This window comes from Panthera pardus, unplaced genomic scaffold (genome assembly GCF_024362965.1).
Source record: "Panthera pardus isolate Hobbes unplaced genomic scaffold, ASM2436296v1 HiC_scaffold_1, whole genome shotgun sequence".
NCBI classification, from domain to species: domain Eukaryota; kingdom Metazoa; phylum Chordata; class Mammalia; order Carnivora; family Felidae; genus Panthera; species Panthera pardus.
In genome coordinates this window covers 792,386-813,267 of record NW_026526654.1, presented here as the reverse complement: position 1 = coordinate 813,267, position 20,882 = coordinate 792,386, and the positions used below count along the sequence as shown (strand labels likewise).

General features: G+C 37.8%; 1 protein-coding gene across 1 annotated transcript in view; it reads left to right on the top strand.

Moving 5' to 3' along the window:
• Positions 1 to 20,882, top strand: part of LOC128776566 (uncharacterized) — a 153,024-nt gene that overhangs the window by 58,358 nt on the left and 73,784 nt on the right. Inside the window, 9 exon segments of the mRNA XM_053901303.1 lie at positions 620 to 653; positions 1,228 to 1,363; positions 11,274 to 11,338; positions 11,340 to 11,507; positions 13,510 to 13,704; positions 13,905 to 14,042; positions 19,924 to 20,043; positions 20,313 to 20,383; positions 20,708 to 20,801. Of these exon segments, the coding sequence (XP_053757278.1) occupies positions 620 to 653; positions 1,228 to 1,363; positions 11,274 to 11,338; positions 11,340 to 11,507; positions 13,510 to 13,704; positions 13,905 to 14,042; positions 19,924 to 20,043; positions 20,313 to 20,383; positions 20,708 to 20,801 (1,021 nt within the window).

Genomic DNA, 20,882 nt, shown 5'->3' with positions numbered 1-20,882 from the left:
TGTTTTTGGCCAGCGACGAGGGCTTCTTGGGCAAGTCCCTTCGACTTTCTGTGCCTCATTTTCTTCCTGTGTAAAATACCTAATATAATAACCTACTTCATAGGATTGTTGTGGGGCTTCAATTACCTTGAAGACATGTAAAGTGCTCATAGTAATGCCTAGAGAGTAGCTGCATAGTGACTCTTCAACACGTTAATATCATGATTGTTAAAAAGGGGTTCTTTCATATAGGGAGTTAACTTGCACTTTCCAAGTAGGTTTTAGTGCCAGTAAAAGCTTATTTTTAGTAAAATGACAACACAAACAATGGTATCATTCCTATCAAATAATGCTAGTAGCATTAGGATTTTCCTTTGCTTTTTTTAGTTTTTACCTAACGTTAGTACTTTGTTGTGCTTGCTTCAGCAGCACATATATTAGAACTGGATACACCTAATCCTTTGTTAATATTAGCAGTAGTATGTTTTCGATATGGTTTAATGTTACTCTGTTGTTTAATCCCCTTTGTAGAAAATTAGTTTCAAATGCAGAGATTTTATATCAGAAGCAATAGGTTTAGATAGGCTTTGTATTTTAAGTATTTAATATTTGCCTGAAAAGAATTGTTGGGTTTTTTCAGACCTGCAAAGAAAATTTCTAAGAAAAAGAACAAGGTAAGCAAAAGAGACAATGTAATTTTATTTTATTTATTATTTATTTTATTTTTATTTTATTATATCATTTTGATACATATTTGTTAGGAATATTGTTCAGTGGCAAAAAATTATGAAAGATGTAGTGAAAAAATAGAAAATCTTCCTTTGTTGTAGAGACATTTGCTGTGAAAAAGTTACTTAGAAATACTAGCTATGGATAACAGTGTCTTTTTGATAAAAATCCGTTCTTTTAAAAAGTCTCTGTGGTTTCGCTTTTAAATGTTCATTCACTTATTTTTAAAATGTATTTTGAGAGAGAGCACGCACAAGTGGGGGAGGGGCCGAGGGAGAGGGGGAGAGAGAATCCCCAGCAAGCTCCATGCTGTCCTTGTGGAGGTCAACGTGGGACTCAAACTCAGGAACTCTGAGGTCATAACCTGAGCCAAAATGGAGTCGGATGCTCAACGGACTGAGCCACTCAGATGCCCCTGTTTTTGCTTTTATAAAAAGATGGCTATTTATCACTTCTCTACACCTAGTATATTTTATAAATATTTGGGGGACATTTTGAAATGGTATTATTCATTGGTAGGTCAAAAAGCAAATTACTTCTATGGATGACCTTGTCGGCTTCATTCAGTCATCTGAAACAGCTTCAGAGCATTGTGAGTTGTCTTACTCTAAGAATTTCATGTTGCTGATTGAACAACTTGGCATGGATTGTAAAGGTAGGAAGCCTTTTTACGTACATTGCTGTAGTAATATGTGCACACCTTGCCTACTACTGCACCATAGAGCACTGCTGTATTATAGAGCTGCTCATCTCAGAAATATGTTTTATATTAAAATAAAAGGAGAACTATTGTATCCTCTCAGCCAGAGAGTCGTCATTTCTACTGTACCTTTCTTAGTGGGAATGGCACATCTAATGTGTTTAACTCTGCTTCTCTTCTGTGCCTTCACCCAGGTCAGGTCATTATTTTTCTCCTAGATGACTGAAATAACCTCAGGAATGTTTTCCCTGCCATTCTACCTCCCAGGACCTTGGTCTACACTGCAACCATAATTAGTATATGTTTTAAAAAATGTGTCTTTCATCATGGTACCCCCTTGCTTAAAGCATAGCTATTACTTCTCATTGCTATTAGGTTAAAGGCCACAGTCCTCTGGCTTCATCTTGTATGGTTTTACATCCTTCTTTCCGTCTGTGTCTTATCCAATGTTTTAGACGTTCTTCCTGTGAAAGAGCTTTTTGTTTCCAACAGCTTTAGTTAGGTAAACTGCACATATATGAAGTGTGTCATTTGATAGTTTTGACATATGTTTACACGTATGAAACGATAACCATAATCCAGACAGTTAACGTATTCATCACCCTTAAAAATCTCATGTCCCTTTAGAGTCCCTTACTATGAAGCTGCCAAATTGTTTTCTAAAGGAGTAGTATGGTTTTCCATTCCCACCAGCAGTCTGTGTCAGCACCAATTCCTACATACATATTCATGAACACTTAGTATTGTCAGCTTTTTAAATCCTAGCCATTCGGATGGATATTTAGTATATATCTCATTATGGTTTCAATATACATTTCCCTAATAACGGATGATGGTGAGCATATTTTCCTGTGCTTGTTTGCCATCTGTGTATCTTCTTTGAATTGTCCAAATCTTTGGTTTTTTAAAAAATTTGTTTGTTTGTGTTCTTAATTGTTGAGTTTTCAGAATTCTTTGTATAATCTAGACACAGTTCCTTCTTATTTTGTTTTCTTTTTTTTTTTGTGGTTGTTGTTGTTGTTTCCACTGAGGCATTTTATTTGCACATATATATTACATCCCTAGAAAAAGAATCCCAGGATTTCCCCTTCTGTGTGTTTTCATCTTGCTTCTTCATTGTCCATGACTGTAGCTGAGGTGGTCAGTATAATGAAACCAAACTGAGCAGATTATTCTGCCATTTTTCTAGATCTTTGCATTGTCCATCAATTCTGGGGCCAGTCACTCCATGCTTGCTTAACCTGCCTGTGATTTCACAACAATTTTCCCAACTCTGTGATCATCAATGATTTTAAATTCACCAGTGTAACCAGTGTCACCATCATCACAGTTAGAAAAAGGACAATGTCTTTGGAGCATGGCCTAGTAAGAACCTGGAGTTTGCTTCTCTTTTCAGTATTATGCTTTGGGGAGCATCTGCCATGACATTCACATGCATCATGATGGTGGCACAGAAAGATGGTGGAAAGAGCTAGATACAGTTCCTTTCTCACCTCCCTTTTTTTTGCAAGGTTTTTCTTCTCCCACTCTGTGACTTTTCCTTGTCTCAACAGTGTTTTTGAAGAGCAGTTTTTCTTTTTGGTGAAGTCCAGTTTACATATGCATTTGTTCTTGTATGATTGTTGCTTTTGGTTTTCGTATCTAAGAAATATTTGCATAGCACAAGGTCACAAAGCTTTTATCTCATGCTTTCTTTTAGAAGTTTTATAGTTTTAGGTCTTACATTTAGATCTATGACCCATTTTATATTCTTTTTTATTTGTGATACAGAGTATGGACACAAGTTCATTCCTTTGCATATGAATATCTAGTTGTTCAAGCACCATTTATTGAAAAGGCTGTGTTTTCTCCACTTTATGCCATTGTTCCTTTGTCATAATCAGTTGGCCACATGTGTGAGGGTTTAAGTATTGGTTCTATTCTGTCTCATTGATCTCTTTGTCCATCTTTGTCCAAATATTATGCTGTTTTAATCACTGCCAGTTTATAAGGATTTTTGAAATCAGGTAGTGTTTGTCGTCTTGCTCTGTTCTTTTCAGTGTTCTTCCGCTACTCTGGATCCTTTGCATTTCCACGTGAATTTTAGATTCAGTTTGTCTGTTTCTTCAAACAAACAAACAAACAAAAACCAACTCTGGTGGTCTTCTGGAATTTAAGTTTAGATTATGTTGAATCTACACATTTATTTGGGGATAATTGACTTCTTGACAATATTGAATCTTTTAACCCCTGAACAGAGTATATATCTCTCCCTTGATATAGGCCTTTTAAAATTTTCTCAGTAATATTTTGTAGTGTTTAATATATAGGTCTTTCTGTCTTTTATGATATTAACTGTGATTGTTTTTTTTATTTTCAGTGCAGTTGTAAATAATATATCTTAAATTTAATTTTTTTTAATGTTTACTCTTGAGAGAGAGACAGAGCATGACTTGGGGAGGGGCGGAGAGAGAGGTAGACAGAATCTGAAGCAGGCTCCAGGCTCCAAGCTGTCAGTACAGAGCCCAACGTGGGGCTTGAACTCACCAACGGTGAGATCATGACCTGAGCCCAACTGAGCCACCCAGATGCCCCGAAATTTTAATTATTGATTCTTTATAGCTAATATATAGAAATACAGTTGATTTTTGTGTAAAGATTCTGTATCCTCCAACCTTGATAAATTTATATGTATAGATATATTTAATATTAGAGAGAGTACATGAGCAGGGGAGAGGGGCAGAGAGAGAGAGAAAGAGAGAGAGAGAGAGAGAGAGAGAGAGAATCTTAAGAACTCTCCATGCTCAGTGCGAGCCTGACATGGGGCTCCATCCCATGAGGCTGGGATCATAGCCTGAGCTGAAACCAAGAGACAGACATTCAACCGACTGAGAGATCCATGTGCCATGGTAAATTCTTGTATTAATTCTAGTAGCATTTTTCTTAATTCTGTCAAATTTTCTATATAAGCAAAGGTCATAAAAATTCATTTTTAACTACTATTTTACTAACAATGGTAAATACTGTAGACTTGTAGCCAATACATTCTCTGTCACAACTAATCAGCTTTGCCATTGTACTATAAGAGCAGCCAATAGATACTGCATAAATTAATGGACATGGCTGTATTTTGATAAAATTTAATTTACCAAAACAAGTAACGTGGCCCACAGGTTGGAGTTTGCCAACTTCTATTTTTTGACCATGTCGTTGCTAATAGAGACAGTTTCACTTCATTTTCTATCTGGATGTCCTTTGTTGCTTTATCTTGTTTGCCCTGATTAGAACTGCTAGTATAGTGCTGAACAAAAGAAGTCATTCAGTGAATGTCATTCCTGTCTTCTTCCTGATCTTATAGGAAATGCATTCAGTTTTTCACCATTATATACAACGTTAGCTGTAGAGTTATCATGACTTGTTTCGTTTTGTTTTGTTTTAAATCATTTTGAAGTTCCCTTGTATTCCACGATTGCCAAAAGTTTTTATCTGGAATGGATGTTGAATTTTGACAAGGAACTTATCTACGGAGATGATCATATAATTTTCTTTTTTAAAATTTGTTATTATGGTGAATAACACTAATTCGTTTTTGAAACTTAAACCAACTCTGCATTTCTGGGATAAACCCCATTTGTTAACAACAAATTATCTCTTAGTGTATTGTTAGATTCCCCTCCCCACATACACACATGGCTGTAGTTTAATTAATTAATTAATTAATTAAATACAATTTATTATCAAGTTAGCTAACATACAGTGTATTCATTGTGCTCTTGGCTTTGGGAATATATTCCCACGATTCATTACTTACATACCACACCCAGTGCTCATCCCAACAAGTGCCCTCCTCAATGCCCATCACCTATTCTCCCCTTTCCTCCACCCCTCCATGAACCTTCAGTTTGTTCCCTGTATTTAAGAGTTTCTTATTATTTAACTCCCTATCTGTTTGAAACTATTTCCCCCTTCTATTCCTCCATGTTCTTCTGTTATGTTTCTCAAAATCCACATTTGAGTGAAAATATATATGTTTTTCTCTGACTGATTTCACCTCACATACTACCCTCCAGTTCCATCCATGTCGTTGCAAATGGCACGATTTCATTCTGTCTCATTGCCAAGTAATATCTATTGTATATATAAACCACATCTTTACCCATTCATCAGTTGATGGACATTTGGGTTCTTTCCATAATTTGGTGATTCTTGATAGTATAAACGTTGGGGCACATGTGCCCCTATGAATCAGCACTCCTGTATCCCTTGGATATACGCCTAGTAGTGCAATTGCTGGGTTGTAGGGTAATTCTATTTTTAATTTTTTGAGGAACCTCCGCACTGTTTTCTGGAGCAGCGGCACCAACCATGCATTCCCACTGACAGTGCAAGAGAGTTCGCATTTCTGCACATCCTGACCAATGTCTGTTCCCTGAATTGTTAATTTTATCTACTCTGACCGGTGGGAGGTGGTATCCCAATGTGGTTTTGATTTGTATTTCCCTGATGATGAGCGACGTTGAACATCCTTTCATGTGCCTGTTGGCCATCTGGATGTCTTCTTTGGAAAAGTGTCTATTCATGTCTTCTGCCCATTTCTTCCCTGGATTATTTGTTTTTAGGGTGTTGAGTTTGGCCAATTCTTTCTAGAGTACGGGTACTAATCCTTTATCTAATATGTCATGTGCAGATATCTTCTCCCATTCCGTTGGTGCCTTTTAATTTTGTGGATTGTTTCCTTTGAAGTGCAGAAGCTTTCTACCTTGATGAGGTCCCAAGAGTCCAGTTTTGCTTTTATGTCCTTTGCCTTCGGAGGTGTGTTGAGTAGAAGTTGCTGTAGCCAAGGCCAAAGAGGTTGTGGCCTGTGTTCTCCTCCAGGGTTTTGATGGTTTCCTCTCTCACATTGAGACCTTTCATCCATTTTGAGTTTCTGCACGGTGTAAGAAACGTCCTGTTTCATTCTTCCGCATGTTGCTGTCCAGCCCTCCCAGCACCATTTGCTAAAGAGCCTTTTTCCCATTGGATACTCTTACCTGCTTTGCCAAGGTTTAGTTGGCCATACATTTGTGGGTCCATTTCTGGATTCTCTATTCCATTCGCCTTTGCGTCTCTTTTTGTGCCGACAGTATACTGCCTTGATGATTGCAGCTTTGTAGTAGAGGCTAACGTCTGGGATTGTGATGCCTCCAGCTTTGGTTTTCTTTTTCAACATTACTTTGGCTATCTGGGATTTTTGTGGTTCCATACAAATTGTAGGATTGTTTGTTCTAGCTCTGAGAATACTGGTGCAACCTTGATTGGGATTGCACTGAATGTGTAGATTGCTTTGGGTCGTTATCGACATTTTCACAATATTTCTTCTTCCAGTCCATGAGCATGGAATATTTTTCCATTTCTTTGTGTCTTCTTTAATTTCTTTGATATGTTTTCTATAGTTTTCAAGATACAAATCTCTTATAGCTTTGGTCAGGTTGATTCCTAGGTATTTTATGGTTCTTGGTGTAATTGTAAATGAGCTCGGTTTCTTGATTTCTCTTTCTGTGGCTTCATTATTGGTATATAGAAGTGCAATCAATTTCTGTGTGTTGATTTTGTATCCTGTGACTTCGCTGAATTCATTTATCAGTTGGAGCAGCTTTTTGGTGGAGTCTTTCGGGTTTTCCATGTAGAGTATCATGCCATCTGCGAAAAGTGTAAGTTTAACTTCTTCTTTGCCAATTTGGATGTGTTTTATTTCATTTTGTTGTGTGATTGCTGAGGCTAGGCCTTCCAACACTATGTTCAATAACACTGGTGAGAATGGACGTCCCTTTCGTGTTCCTTATCTTCGGCGGGCAGGGTAGGGGGGAAGTTCTCTGTTTCTCCCCATTGAGGATATTCACAGCAGGCTCCTCATATATGGCTTTTATGATGTTAAGGTATGTTCCTTGTATCCCAACTTTCTTGAGGGTTTCTTATTAACAAAGGATGCTGTATTTTGTCAAATGTTTTTTTTCTGTAATTATTGACAGGATCATATGAGTGATCGTATCCTTTCTTCTATTAAGGTGATGTATCATTTTGATTGATTTGCGAATATTGAACCAGCCCTGTAGCCCAGGAATGAATCCCACTTGATCATGGTGAAGAATTCTTTCATATACTACCGAATTGGATTTGCTAGTATCTTGTTAAGAATTTTGGCATCCATGTTCATCAGGAATATTGGCCTGTGATTCTCCTTTTTAGTGGGGTCTCTGTGTTTGGAATCAAGGTAATGCTAGCTTCATAGAAAGAGTCCGGAAGCTTTTCTTCCATTTGTTCAACAGCTGGAAAAGAATCGGTATTAACTCTGCTTTAAATGTCTGGTAGAATTCCTGGGGGAAGACTTCTGGCCCAGGAATCATATTTCTTGGGAGATTTTTGATAACTGATTGAATTTCTTCTCTGGTTATGGGTATGTTCAAATTTTCTATTTCTTCACATTTGAGTTTGTGTACTGTGTAGTTGTCTAGGTATGTGTCCATTTCTTCCAGGTTGTCCAGTTTGTTGGCATATACATTTTCGTAGTATTCTCTAATAAATGTATTTCTGTGGTGTTGATTGTGACCTCTCCTTTTTCATTCATGATTTTATCTATTTGGATTCTCTTTTCTTTTTGAGAAAGCTGGCTAGGGGGTTATCAAGTTTATTTACTCTTTAAAAAAAACAACTCTTTCTTAGATTCATTGATTTGTTCTATTTTTTTGTTTGTTTTTTGGGGTTTTTCTTTTGGAATCTATAGTGTTTATTTCTGCTCTAATCTTTCTTATTTCTTCTAGTGGCTGTAGGGTTTCTTTGCTGTTCTTCTAGTTTCTTTAGGTGTGAGGTGCGATTTTGTATTTCAGATTGTTCTTATTTCTTGAGAAAGGCCTGGATGGCAATGTGTTTTCCTTTTAGGGCTGCCTTTGCTGCATCCCGAAGGGGTTGGACTGTCATGTTTTCATTTTCATTTGCCTGCATATATTTTTTCTCATTTTTCCTTTCATCATCTGGTTGGCCCATTCTTTCTCCAGTATGATGTTCTTTAACCTCCTTGCATTTAGAGGCTTCCCAAACTTTTTCTTTTGTTTGATTTCAATTTTCATAGTGTTGTGAATGAAAATACGCATGGTGTGATCTCCGTTCTTTTATATTTATGGAGGGCTGTTTTGTGACCCACTGTATGATCTGTTTTGGAGAATGTAGACTAGAGAAGAACGTAGACTAGAGAAGAATGTGTATTCTGCTGCTGCTGGATGAAATATCTGAATAGATCTGTCAAATCCATCTGGTCCAGCGATTCCTTCAGGGCCTTTGTTTCTTTACCGATTTTGTGCCTAGGTGATCTGTCCGTTGTTGTTAGGGAGTATTAAAGTCACCTGCAATTTCCATATGATTATAAATAAGATTGCTTATGTTTGTGATTAATCAAGGTATATATTTGGGGGCTCTCAAGTTGGGAGCACCAACATTTACAATTGTTAGCTCTTCTTGATGGATATATCCCTTAATTATGATATAATGCCCTTCGCCATTTCTTGTTAGAGACTTTATGTTAAAATCTCATTTGTCTGATCTAAGTATGGCTACCCCAGCTTTCTTTTGACTTCCAGTAGCATAATACATGCTACTATATCCCCTAACCTTCAATCTAATGGTGTCCTCATGTCTCAAATAAGTTTCTTGTAGACAGCATATAGATGGATTTTGTTTTTTAATCCATTCTGATACCCTATGTGTTTGATAAGGGCATTTAGTCCATTCACATTCAGAGTGATTATTTAAAGATATGGATTTCATGTCATTGTGTTGTCTGGAGCTTTCATGCTTGTGGTGATGTTTCTGGTCCTTTGTAGCCTTGACAACATTCCACTCACAGAGTCTCCTTAGGATCTCCTGCAGGGCTGGTTTAGGGGTCATGAGCTCTTGTAGTTTTTGTTTTTCTGGGAAAGCCTATCTCTCCCTCTATTCTGAATGACATCCTTGCTGGAGAAAGGATTCTTAGCTGCATATTTTCCTATTCATCACATGGCCTTTTTCCTACCATCACCTCCTGGCCTGCCAAGTTTCAGCTGGCTGGTCTGCTACTACCCATATGTGTCTACCTTTGTAGGTTAAGGCCCGTTTGTCCCTTGCTGCTTTCAGAATTCTCTTTTCTCTTTGTAACTTGCCAGCTTCACTATGATATGCTGTGGAGAAGACCTATTGTTGAATCTGAAGAGAGTTGTCTGTGCCTTTTGGATTTGGATGTCTGCTTCCTTCTCCAGATTAGGGAGGTTCTCACCTATAATTTGTTCAAGTAAACCTTCTGCCCTTTTTCTATCTCTCTCTTACGCTGGAAGTCTTATGATCCGGATATTATTACATTTCATCGAATCACTTAGTTTTCTAATACTCCCCTCATGGTCTAATATTTTCTTATCACCCTTTTTCTTGGCTTCGTCATGTTCCATAATTTCATCTTCTATGTCACTTATTCTCCCCTCTGTTTCCTCCATCTTTGCTGTTGCTGCATCTAGTTTATTTTGCATCTTATTTACAGTATTTCTTAATTGCTGTGACAATTTCTTAGTTCCTTGATCCCTGCAGCAAAAGATTCTCTGCTGTCTTCTATGCTTTTTTGTAAGCTCAGCTTTTAATCTTACAAAAATTATTCTAAATTCTTGAACCGATATTGTTTATATCGTTTTGAGCAATTCTCTAGCTCTCATTTCTTCCTGGAGTTTCTTTTGAGAATTCTTACATTTCATCAGTGTTCGGTACTTTATGTGTTTTCCTAGTTGTCATGTGTCCTGCACCTGTGAGCACTTTCCAGGGCCTGGCCCTTCAACAGGTATCTTTGGAGTGTGTTTCATGCTCTCTGTTGTGACTCTGGTTGCTTTATTTCCCTACTCATATTGGTGGGTTGGTCATTCCAGCAGGTGTGCTTAGATTTTAAACAGTTGGGGGGGTTGATGGAGTTTTATGAGTTTTTCTATCTTAGCTAATGTGAATAGATACTGTCCCTTGTGCTGTGGGAGCAGCAGGCAGTGTTTCCTCTACTCTTTTCAGATTTTTTTCCCTTGATGACTTCCTTCCATGTATGCACTGGTTGTTATTCTGCCGAATAGCCAAAGGGGACCCTGTGCAGATGCCCAGGGTTCTTTCTGTGTCCTGCTTTCTCGTCTCCTGGATGCTGACCTGTCGTCTCTATCTGCCTTGACTTCACCCGACTCTCAGTTTTGCTTCCTCGAATCAAGGAGTCTGATGAAATCTACTTAAATAATTTATGTCTCCTGTGTCGTAGCCTGAAATCTCTCTCAAGGCAGTGAGCTTGGGCATACATGTTAGGCAAACGTGTTTGGTTTTCAGGGATCATGTTCCTTCATTGAAGTTCTGCGTCTTGAAAATCATGTTAAAATTGTATTTTGTCTGTTTTGTTTTGGCTTGCTTCAGGTAGGAAGATCAATTAGTACGTGTTACACCATCTTGGCCAGGAGCAGATTACAGTGGAACTTCGGCACATGCTCTAGACTGTCGAGAGTGCTTGTCTTCCTCCTTTGCTTAATTGCCTCCTGCTCCTCCTTCATTCCTCAGTATAGTTATCTCTTCGTCAGGGACATCTATCTTCCTTGGGCCCAATCTAGATCAAGTTATGATCACAGAACTCTGTCTTCTAATAGGAACTATCTGAATTTAGAATTACCGTTTGAGTTGTCTTTCTCCTTCACTAGACTTTAAGCTAATCGAGAGCCAGGGGTCTTCTCTATTGTATCTGTAGAGCTGAGTGTAACATCTTCCATTGAAGTTATATATTTATTCAATGTGTGAATGAGTGAATTGAAGATGCACAGGCCTGTATATACAAAAAGTACTCATTTATTTTATTTCTGTTTCTTCTCTGATGCAGATTATGCTGGCTTCTTGAAAATCCAAGATATACGTGTTTCTTATTAGAAATTAAGGAAACTTAACAAAAAATCACTGTAAACTTCTTATGGGAAAAATGACAAAAAAGGAAAAAATGGTTAGTGCACTACAAAACGAGCTACGAGAAGCCAAAGACATGATATCACGGTTAGAGCATCAAAAAGTGGAATGGGAACGTGAATTCTGCTCTTGGCTTGAAGGAAATGTTTCAACTGTTTCCTTTTATACTACAGATGTGTAGGGAAAATTTTGTAATTGCTGACTTACCTTATGGGATTTTCCTGGAAAGAATACTTGTTTAGTGCTGTGAGGTGTGCGATTCTTGGAAATAACACAGCAAGTTCTTAATAGAATATACTTATAATTTAATGTGTATTCCAAATCACAATTTTAACGGCCATATAAAAGTCCACCATAGTCCAAGAAACATCATTATTGAAGAGATTGAATTCTGCTTGTTTTTCATCTTTCATTATTTTAATTAATGCTGTCAGGAATGTCTTTTATATAAAACTGTTTCTACATGCCTGGTTACTTACTTGGAATCAATTCTTCAATATAATATAATCTGGTTAAAGTATAAAAATTTAAAAAAAAGACTTTGATCCATATTTTTTAAATTGTTCTCAGGAAAGTTTATATTACTTTGTGTATCTACCAACAGATTATAAAATGGTCAATTTTCTCAAGACAGTAAAATTCCCCTAAATCGATCCGTTTGCTTCTTAACATGCAGGGGTTAAAAGGTAAAGTGGGGGTGCCTGCGTGGCTCAGTTGGTTAAGCATCTGGCTTCGGCTCAGGTGATGATCTCGTGAGTTTGAGCCTTGCTTTGGGTGGGCTCGAGCCCGGCTTTAGGTGAGCACGAGCGCCACTTCGGGTGAGCTCCTCTTCTCTCACTGTCTCTCCCTCTCTGTCTGCCCTTCGTGGGATTCTGTCTCTCTTGCTCTCTCTCTGACGTCGCTCACTTGTGTCATCTCTCTCTCAACAAAAAATTTAAACAATGTAAACTGGGGGCGCCTGGGTGGCTCAGTCAAGCGTCCGACTTTGGTTCAGGTCATGATCTCAGGGTTCGTGAGTTTGAGCCCCACATCGAGCTGTGTGTTGTCAGTGCAGAGCCCACTTCGGATTTTCTGCCTCCCTCTCTCTCTCTCTCCCCCTTTGTTTGCATGGGCTCTCCCTTTCTCTCTCAAAAATGAATAAACATTAAAAAAAGTAATACGGAAAGTGATTACTGATAAGTTTTTTCAACATCTCTGTCATAACATTTAATTCAAGAGTGTATGCTGAAAGGTCATATTACTCTATTGTTTACTTAATCAATACGTATCCTGTGTTGTTCTAAAAGGGACGTTTAAGTGATTCGTAAAGTAGGTAATCACCCTCAACAAGGTAAGTTGCAAGTGTTGTGGAAGAAGAAACAAAAATTATAGGCAACAGATATTAGACTCGTCAGCATAGTCTTGGATGACAGTGCACGTGTATGTTGTGTAAACAACATCCACAAATGCTCTCTTACACTGCACATCATTTTTGGAGGTACCTGTAAGGTTTCGTCAAGTGGAAATTTTATTTCCAGGAAATTGATAAACTTGCTTATAAACAGCAACTTCTCCTTTTAATGAGAAACTGAATTATCTGTCCTATGGAGGAATAATTATACCTGTGGGAAAGGGGATAATTTTCAACTCTAACTTTCCTGAATAATTTCAAACTTCCTTTCCTACAACATCTACCAGGTTATTACTGACTAAAACTAACTAAATTGCATAATGCTTTCTCCTGGCTTTTTTCAACTGTATATATGGTTTGGAAGAGATTAAAATGACAAATTAAAAACATGAGCCTTACAAGGAAAACAATTGGAGAACATAGTAATTTTTCATTTGAATAATAAGCCAACATTTGTGGAACCAGATCATAAAATGAACTTTTTTTGAAATTTTAAAAGAAGCACATGTAGGGGTGCCTGGGTGGCTCAGTAGGTTGAGCATCCGACTTCAGCTCAGGTCACGATCTCGGGGTCCGTGAGTTCGAGCCCACCGTCGGGCTCTGGGCTGATGGCTCAGAGCCTGGAGCCTGCTTCCGATTCTGTGTCTCCCTCTCACTCTGTGCCTCCCCCGTTCATGCTTTCTCTCTATCTATGTCTTAAAAAGTAAATAAATGTTAAAAAAAAGGAATTAAAAAAAATAAAAGAAGCGCATGTAATTGCAGATAGACCTTAAAACAAGAAAAAGAAGAAGAAAGAAGAAATCCTGATATGTTATATGAAAATATTAGGGAAAAGTTAAGGAGCAACAAAGACTATTATAAGAAAGAAGTTGAAAGAAAACAAGTTCAACTCGCTCTTAGAACGCTAAACATGGAATTGAAGGCCACAAAAAATCACGTAAATAAGATTTTGATAAAAACTGTATTTCCATCAATATTACATAGTGCAATACATATATATTTTATAATATCCCTTTGACTCAATATATATTATTTAGGTTTAAAATAAATTTAAACATGGGATCATGTTCTTTTGAACATTTTTTTAAAGTTTTCCTCTTCAATTTTTGAACTTTTTTTTTAACGGTATGAGACCAGAATCATAATGAAATGTGTCTCCAGGTTGTAGAAGAGCGCAATGACACTCAGTGGCAACTTTCTCCAGATCAGAAGGCCAGAGTCTTACAAGATGGAAGTCTAAACAATCACCTTTACAAGCAAAAGGAGGTAGAAATGGCTCAGAAGAAAACTAATTCTAAGGTATCTTCTTTAGTTATTTGGAAGTACATGTGTGTATGTATTTGTATACATTCTATGTTTTAGTTATTACTTTTACTCCGTGTGTGTGTATAAATATATATATGTATATATGAAACTGAACTCTGTTCATGGAAACTATAGAGGATTTTAAAAGCACATATATTTTGCGGAGGGGCATGGGGACGGTGGCATTTTTGCTTCACTGGATAAAATAATATTCTTGATTAAATGCATTTGTCTGCAACAACTAGTGACATTCATAATGTCCTCATCCAAAGGAGAGGCTTTTATTACTTTCTGTAGGAATTGAGCTTTCCCTAATCACAAAACTATTTCTACTAGCAACATGTGTTTTGGTTTTGAACAGTTACTTCACTGCCTTGATATATTACTAGGTTAGTTGAACACTTCGCTAATGGACAGGAGGACGAGTGTAGCCAGTTCCCTGATCATATTTTCGGTATCAAGTCTCCTACTTTTGAGAAAAGTAACAGTTTTGCTTCAAGTAGCATCCTATTTCATTACAAGGAACTTTTGATAACAATGTCATGCTGTGGTATATACTTAATGATAATATATTGATAGGAATTTTATTCCTAATAAAATATTTGAGTGTATTTCCCTCTTTTCTATTTGTTACTGTTATCACATGAAGAGGAAATACAAGTTATTGCAGCAGTAAATAATCTCATGATTTTCTAAGAGATGTATAAATTTCACCTTATTTCCTATGAGTATTTTGAAATACAAGACTTCTTTCGCACTTGTGTATTTACACTAGAGAAGTGGCAGTGGTTGGTGCAAGAGCACTAGTTGTGGAGTGAGAAGACCTGGGCAGAGTCCTGCAGCTCACCATTTTAATCTCTCCATTCTAGAATTGTTATAACCAAATGAGTTCATTGATGTATGTTGAAGTGTTTCTATTATAGTACAGTGCCTAGATTTGTCAGTTATCAATAGATATAATTCTTATAACTGACTATGGAAATGGTAGCAAAGTAGATATCTATGAAATATTCTCAGGAAAGAAGAATTTTAGGATATTTAATCTGTCCGAGTATATGCAGAGCTAAGGATTTTACTGTGGGGTAGCTTGTTCGATATCTACTGTAAACTAAATTTTTAAGTGTAGTCAGATTTATTAATCTTTTATTTCAGGCCTTCGGGTTTGTTGTAAATCAGAGAAAGGCTTTTCCAATTCTGAGATTCTGAACACTTTTCTCACCAATTCTTTTTTACTTTCATGCCTTCATTATGTTAAGTTAAAGTTCTGAACTTTTGGGAACTTATGCTTGTATAAAATGTGAGATTTGGAGCCAACTGTATTTTTTTCCAGTTGGATATTCACTTACTGTAATCTTCCTTCCTTCCTTCCTTCCTTCCTTCCTTCCTTCCTTCTTTCCTTCCTTTCTTTTTATGTTTCTTTATTCATTAGAGAGAGAGAATACAAGCAGGGGAGGGGCAGGGAGAGGGAGAGCGAGAATTCTGAGCAGGCTCCTGACTGTCAGCACAGAGCCTGATGTGGGGCTTGAACACACAGAATGTCAGATCATTCCCTGAGCCAAAATCAAGAGTCAGACACTTAACCAATTGAACCACCCTGGCACCCCCTGCAACCTTTTCATTGTTGAAACATAGATGATACTTTCATTTCAAAGAAAATCATGATACTGCCATTTTATTGAGTGCTATCTGAAAATGTGCTTGGTTTTACTTAGCTTTCTGATAATCATGAGAAAACACAAGGTCTGTTGCATAAAAACCACATGTTGCAGGATGAAATTGTCATGTTAAGACTGGAAAGAGACACCATAAAAAATCAGAACTAGGCAGGGAGAAAACATCTTTTGTGTCTTTGAATTCAGTGAACAAAATTGTGTATGTGTTACAAAAAGACGGTGAATTGATGTATGTGTTGATATTTCTCAAAGTACGTATGTGAGAGTTGTCTATTAACATAATTTAATAATAAGATGGTTTAGAAAATCTGTAACAGAAATGTCTTATTAGGTAGTTGTGAGACAACTTCAACAAGAACTGGCTGATACTCTGAAGAAACAGTCTATGTCAGAGGCTTCCCCAGAAGTTACATCATAAATTCTTCTAGAAGATGAAACACGGGATCTCAAGAAGAAATTAGGTCAAATCAGAAGTCTGGTATGTAGTGAATGTAACCTGTCAACAGCTAACTTATAGCTCGTTAAATGATATAAAGTGTTTTAGGATACCAATTTCCATGGACCGCTTTCTTTGGTATTTTCATTATAATTAATTTATTATGATTTTAGTATCTTTACATTGCAATTATTTCGTAAACTTCTGCCTCTTCTTCTCCTATTGGTGTTATACATTGTTTTCTTATAATACTTACTCTTAGGAAAGTTGAGGCTTTTGTATCCTTCCTCACAGAAATTGAGAGACTTTTTTCGTTCTTTCTTTAAAATTTTTGTGACAGTTTATTTATTTTGAGAGAGAAAGAGTGAGGGAGAGTGTGTGCGTGCATGTTAACAGGGGAGGGGCAGAGAGAGGAGAGAGAGAGAATGCCAAGCAGGCTCCATGCTGTCAGTGTAGAGCCAATGTGAAGTTCAGTCTCATGAACAGTGAGATCATGACCTGAGCTGAAAGCAAGAATTGGACACTTAACTGAAGTAGCCACCCGGGTGCCCAAGGGACTTTTGCCCCTACTAAACAATCTTTTTAATGATATCTCTATTACCATGATGAGGCGAGCTGGATCAAATCAGAAGATAATGTTTAATGGAATGTTTCAGATAATTGTCTTAGTTCTCATCTTCCCTTTTGGGAAGAATGCGTATTGATTTCAGGATGACTTGTACAGAAATATCACTTAACAATCCACTTGAACTTCGGCATTTCCTTCATTTTCTTTGCCTTTAAGACATATTGTCAAAGCACGGAAATATTCAGATCATGTGTAGTATGGACGCCCAAAAGGCGAGAATTAAGAACAGTCTCTGTATCCTGCCATTGGGTTTTTTTTAAAGGTTTTTTGAGGTACAATACACATACCATGAAAGTCACCCATTCGCCATGCACAGTTCACTGTCTCTGTGTACACTCGTGCAACCATCACTGCCATCAAGTAGAATGTTTTCCTCACCCTGAAAGGAAACCCTTCCCCGTTGCCCCCCCGCCTCAGGCAACCACCAGTCTACTACTTAGTCTCTCAATGGCGTTGCCTCTTGTGAATATTTCATATAAATGGAGTCACACAATGTGTGGTCCCTTGGGACTAGCTAGCTTCACTTAATGTGTTCTGGGTTCTTCTGTGTTGGTTACAGCTTATATCAGTGCTTCATTTATTTTTATTGTCAAACAGTACTCCCTTGTGGGCTAAAGCCCTTGTTCATTCATCAGTTGATGGACATTTAGGTTGTGTCCACTTCTTTCCTATTAATACTGCTGCTTATGAACAATCACGTAGTCCTTGTGTGGACCTCCGTTTTTAATGTCTCTGCCATCAGATTTTATGCTCTGAGTTATTTGGGTTGATTTCACCATCTCTCAGCCATTCGTCATGCTGTCCTTACTGTCTTTTTAGTTTCTGTTCCTCTTGAGTAAACCTATGTTATTCAGACTTGGCTCACAGTCTCCTTTCCAGTGAACTTTCTCTGACGGTTCTAACTCCCATTAGCTTTAACTCTCTTGACACTTGTCATCTAGCCTGTGAAGAAAAATTCAGTCCTTTATTTGTCATTATTAATTTTTTTTCATGACAGGTAATTTCGTCTTCCTAAGTATAAATTTAAGGGATAGTAATAATTGATACGTGTGGTACTTATCCTTGTATAAATTGAAAATATTTTAACTTAACAGCTTTTCTGATAAAATTAAGTGCTTTATACCGTATCAATAAATTCTTCTTGGAAACATTGGTATAACAAAGCTTTCACTCTAAATATATGCTAAGAAATGAAATACTAAATTGAGGGTTACCTGGCTGGCTCCAGTCCTATCAGAGTCTGCCTTTGGCTCAGGTCATGATCTCCATGTTCTTGAGATGGAGCCCTGCATCGGGCTTTCTGCTGTCAACAGAGCCTGCTTTGGATCTGTTGTGTTCCTCACGTTCTGCGCCACTCAGACTCGTGCTCTGTATCAAAAATTAAACGTTAAAAAAATGTGTGTATATCTCTATACACACACACTTATATAAGTAAAACAATTAATGAAAGCACTTAATCAAATAGAGGAGAAATGTTCAAGTGTTTAGTTCTTGTTTCCCTCTCACTATGAAAAAGCACGCTAAATTTGTCTTCTTTACACAGCCAGAACTGGGATTTAAAAAAAGAAATTTTTTTAACGTTTATTTACTTTAGAGACAGAGAGAGACAGAGCATGAACAGGGGAGGGTCAGAGAGAGGGAGACACACAATCTGAAACAGGCTCCAGGCTCTGAGCTGTCAGTACAGAGGCCCGACGCAGGGCTCAAACTCACGGACCGCGAGATCATGACCTGAGCCGAAGTTGGCCGCTTTTAACCGAGTCACCCAGGCGCCCCCAAACTGGGATTTACAGATTTATAGCACTTTACCAACTGCAAATATCTGGGGACAGCTTTTCTGATATGCTTTTACCACAAAGCCTTAATCTCTTCATCAGAGTACATGCTAAAGCAGCCTAACGTAAACAGTATGGACATGAAACGATTGAGGAACTTTAGTTTCACAAGACTCGATTATTTCCATGTCAGTGGCTTTCCCTTGCCTCTGATGGTCATGTAAAGGATCTACTACTCAGTAAAGGAGGTGCTATTTGTACCGTAGTCTGTGAACATTGTCCACTGCGTGGTAAAGAGAGGAAGTATGTTAAAATGATTATAAGTGGGAAAAAGTACTGTTGGCTAGTGGCATTGGCAAAGTTTTTGAAGTACTGAGGAGATTCTGGGCCTCATGCTCCCCATTTGCTACCACTTGCGGTGGAATGAAGAATAACTTCAGTATAATTTGTATAGGGGAAAACTTGTATTGACAGGCCACCTGCCTAAACTATCACATTGTACTGGAATGCTAACTATAGCAACAGTAACCATGCTACATGCAGACACTTAGAGCTGACTATGTTCCACATACCCTTCTAACTTTTTGATTCCTTATTTCCTAATTTAATCTTCCCAACCTCCCAGTGGGGTAGATACTATTATTTATTTAGAGATCACTTTTTTAAGGTCCTTTGTTTTGAGAAAGAGAGAGAGAGAGACAGAGAGATTGTGGGGAAGGGCATGTAGGGAGAGAGAGAAAAAGGGGGAGAGAGAGAGAGAGAGGGAGAGAGACGGAGAGAGAGAGAGCGAATCCCAAGCAGGCTCCTCGCTGTCCATGCAGAGCTCGATGTGGGGCTCAATCACATGACCCTGAGATCATGTCCTGAGCCGAAATCAAGAGCCAGACGCTGACCCGACTGAGCCACTCAGGTACCCCAGTAGGTGCTGTTATTACCTTCATTTTACAGATGCAGAGACTGAGACACGGAAGTTTTAGGTAGTGTGCTCAAGGTCTTACAGCTCATAACCAGCAGAACTGGGAATTCAGACCAGGCATTCTGGCCCCTACTAGGATATTGCTTCTAAAAATTTCATCATTTTGTTGTCACTGAAAACAGCTTGTTCAGTTTTGTAATCATGAGAATAGCAACGGCATTCACCTATGTGAATATGTAAAATCATAGTTGATGTGGTGCTTGGAATATGAAACTAGAAATGTTTACCATAAGGTAAATTCCTATATTTCCCCATTTGACCAATAGATACATTTGAAGGTTTATCTGATCATATATAATTTAAAAACATTAACAATTTTATGTTTTTGTAGGAGAGTAAGGCTGGTAAACTATCCTGTAAGAGTGTTGAAACATTTCGTCTTTGTAGGCCATAGTCTCTGTTGCAGAAGCTGAACTCTTGTTATGGCCTCAAAGTAGCCGTCAGTCAGCATGTAGAGGAGAGAGAGGCTGGCTCCAAAAAGATTTTACTTACATCGGCGCTTGGGCGGTATAGTTGCTTGAGGTCCTGACTCTTAATTTCCACTCAGGTCATGATCCCAAATCCCACATCATGAGACCGGTCATGAGGCCGAGGCCCACATCAGGCTTTGCCCTGAGCTTGCAGCCTGCTTACCATTTTCTCTGTCTCTCCCTCTGTCTCTCTTCCCCACTTCTGCATATTCTCTCACTGTCTCTCTCTCAGGTCAAAAAAAATTAACAGGCGATGGTGTTTTACTATATTTTCAGTGGTTAAAATGATTTTTTTCTTTATTTTAGTTGCAGGAAGAACAGGAACGACATGCAGAGGCCGTAAGATATACTGAGGAGATGAAAGATCATGTGCAAAAGTATAATTTAAGCCTCACAGAAAATGACTTTTTTATTTATAAAGAAGATAAACAGTGTAGTATGGGAAATGTATTATTTATGCCAGTATATCATTGTTAAGCTGGATACAAAGTCCAGCTTTGGGCTATTTTGAAATGCAAAATTGTGGCATATTATGTCTCACTTTTGCACCTTATCCACAAAAAAAATGAAAGGGAACATTCCCAAATCTTCCTCTTAATAAAATTTAAAGAATTTCTGTAAGACCTTCATTTGTTCAGAAACTATATGATGTTGTTTTAAATTTATGTGCGAGAATAATTATCTTAAGATCTGCCTTTTAGGCTACAGGTTAAAAATGCCACGGAAGAAGCAACCAGCAAACATCAAGCGGCCCAAATTCAAGATCTTGAGAGCAACGTGATAAAGACAAGTTTAGTAAGTCGGGTTCTTAATGTCTGTCCTACTGAAAAGGAATCCTTATTTCACTAGTAGTAGTACATAAGTATGTTTTGGATC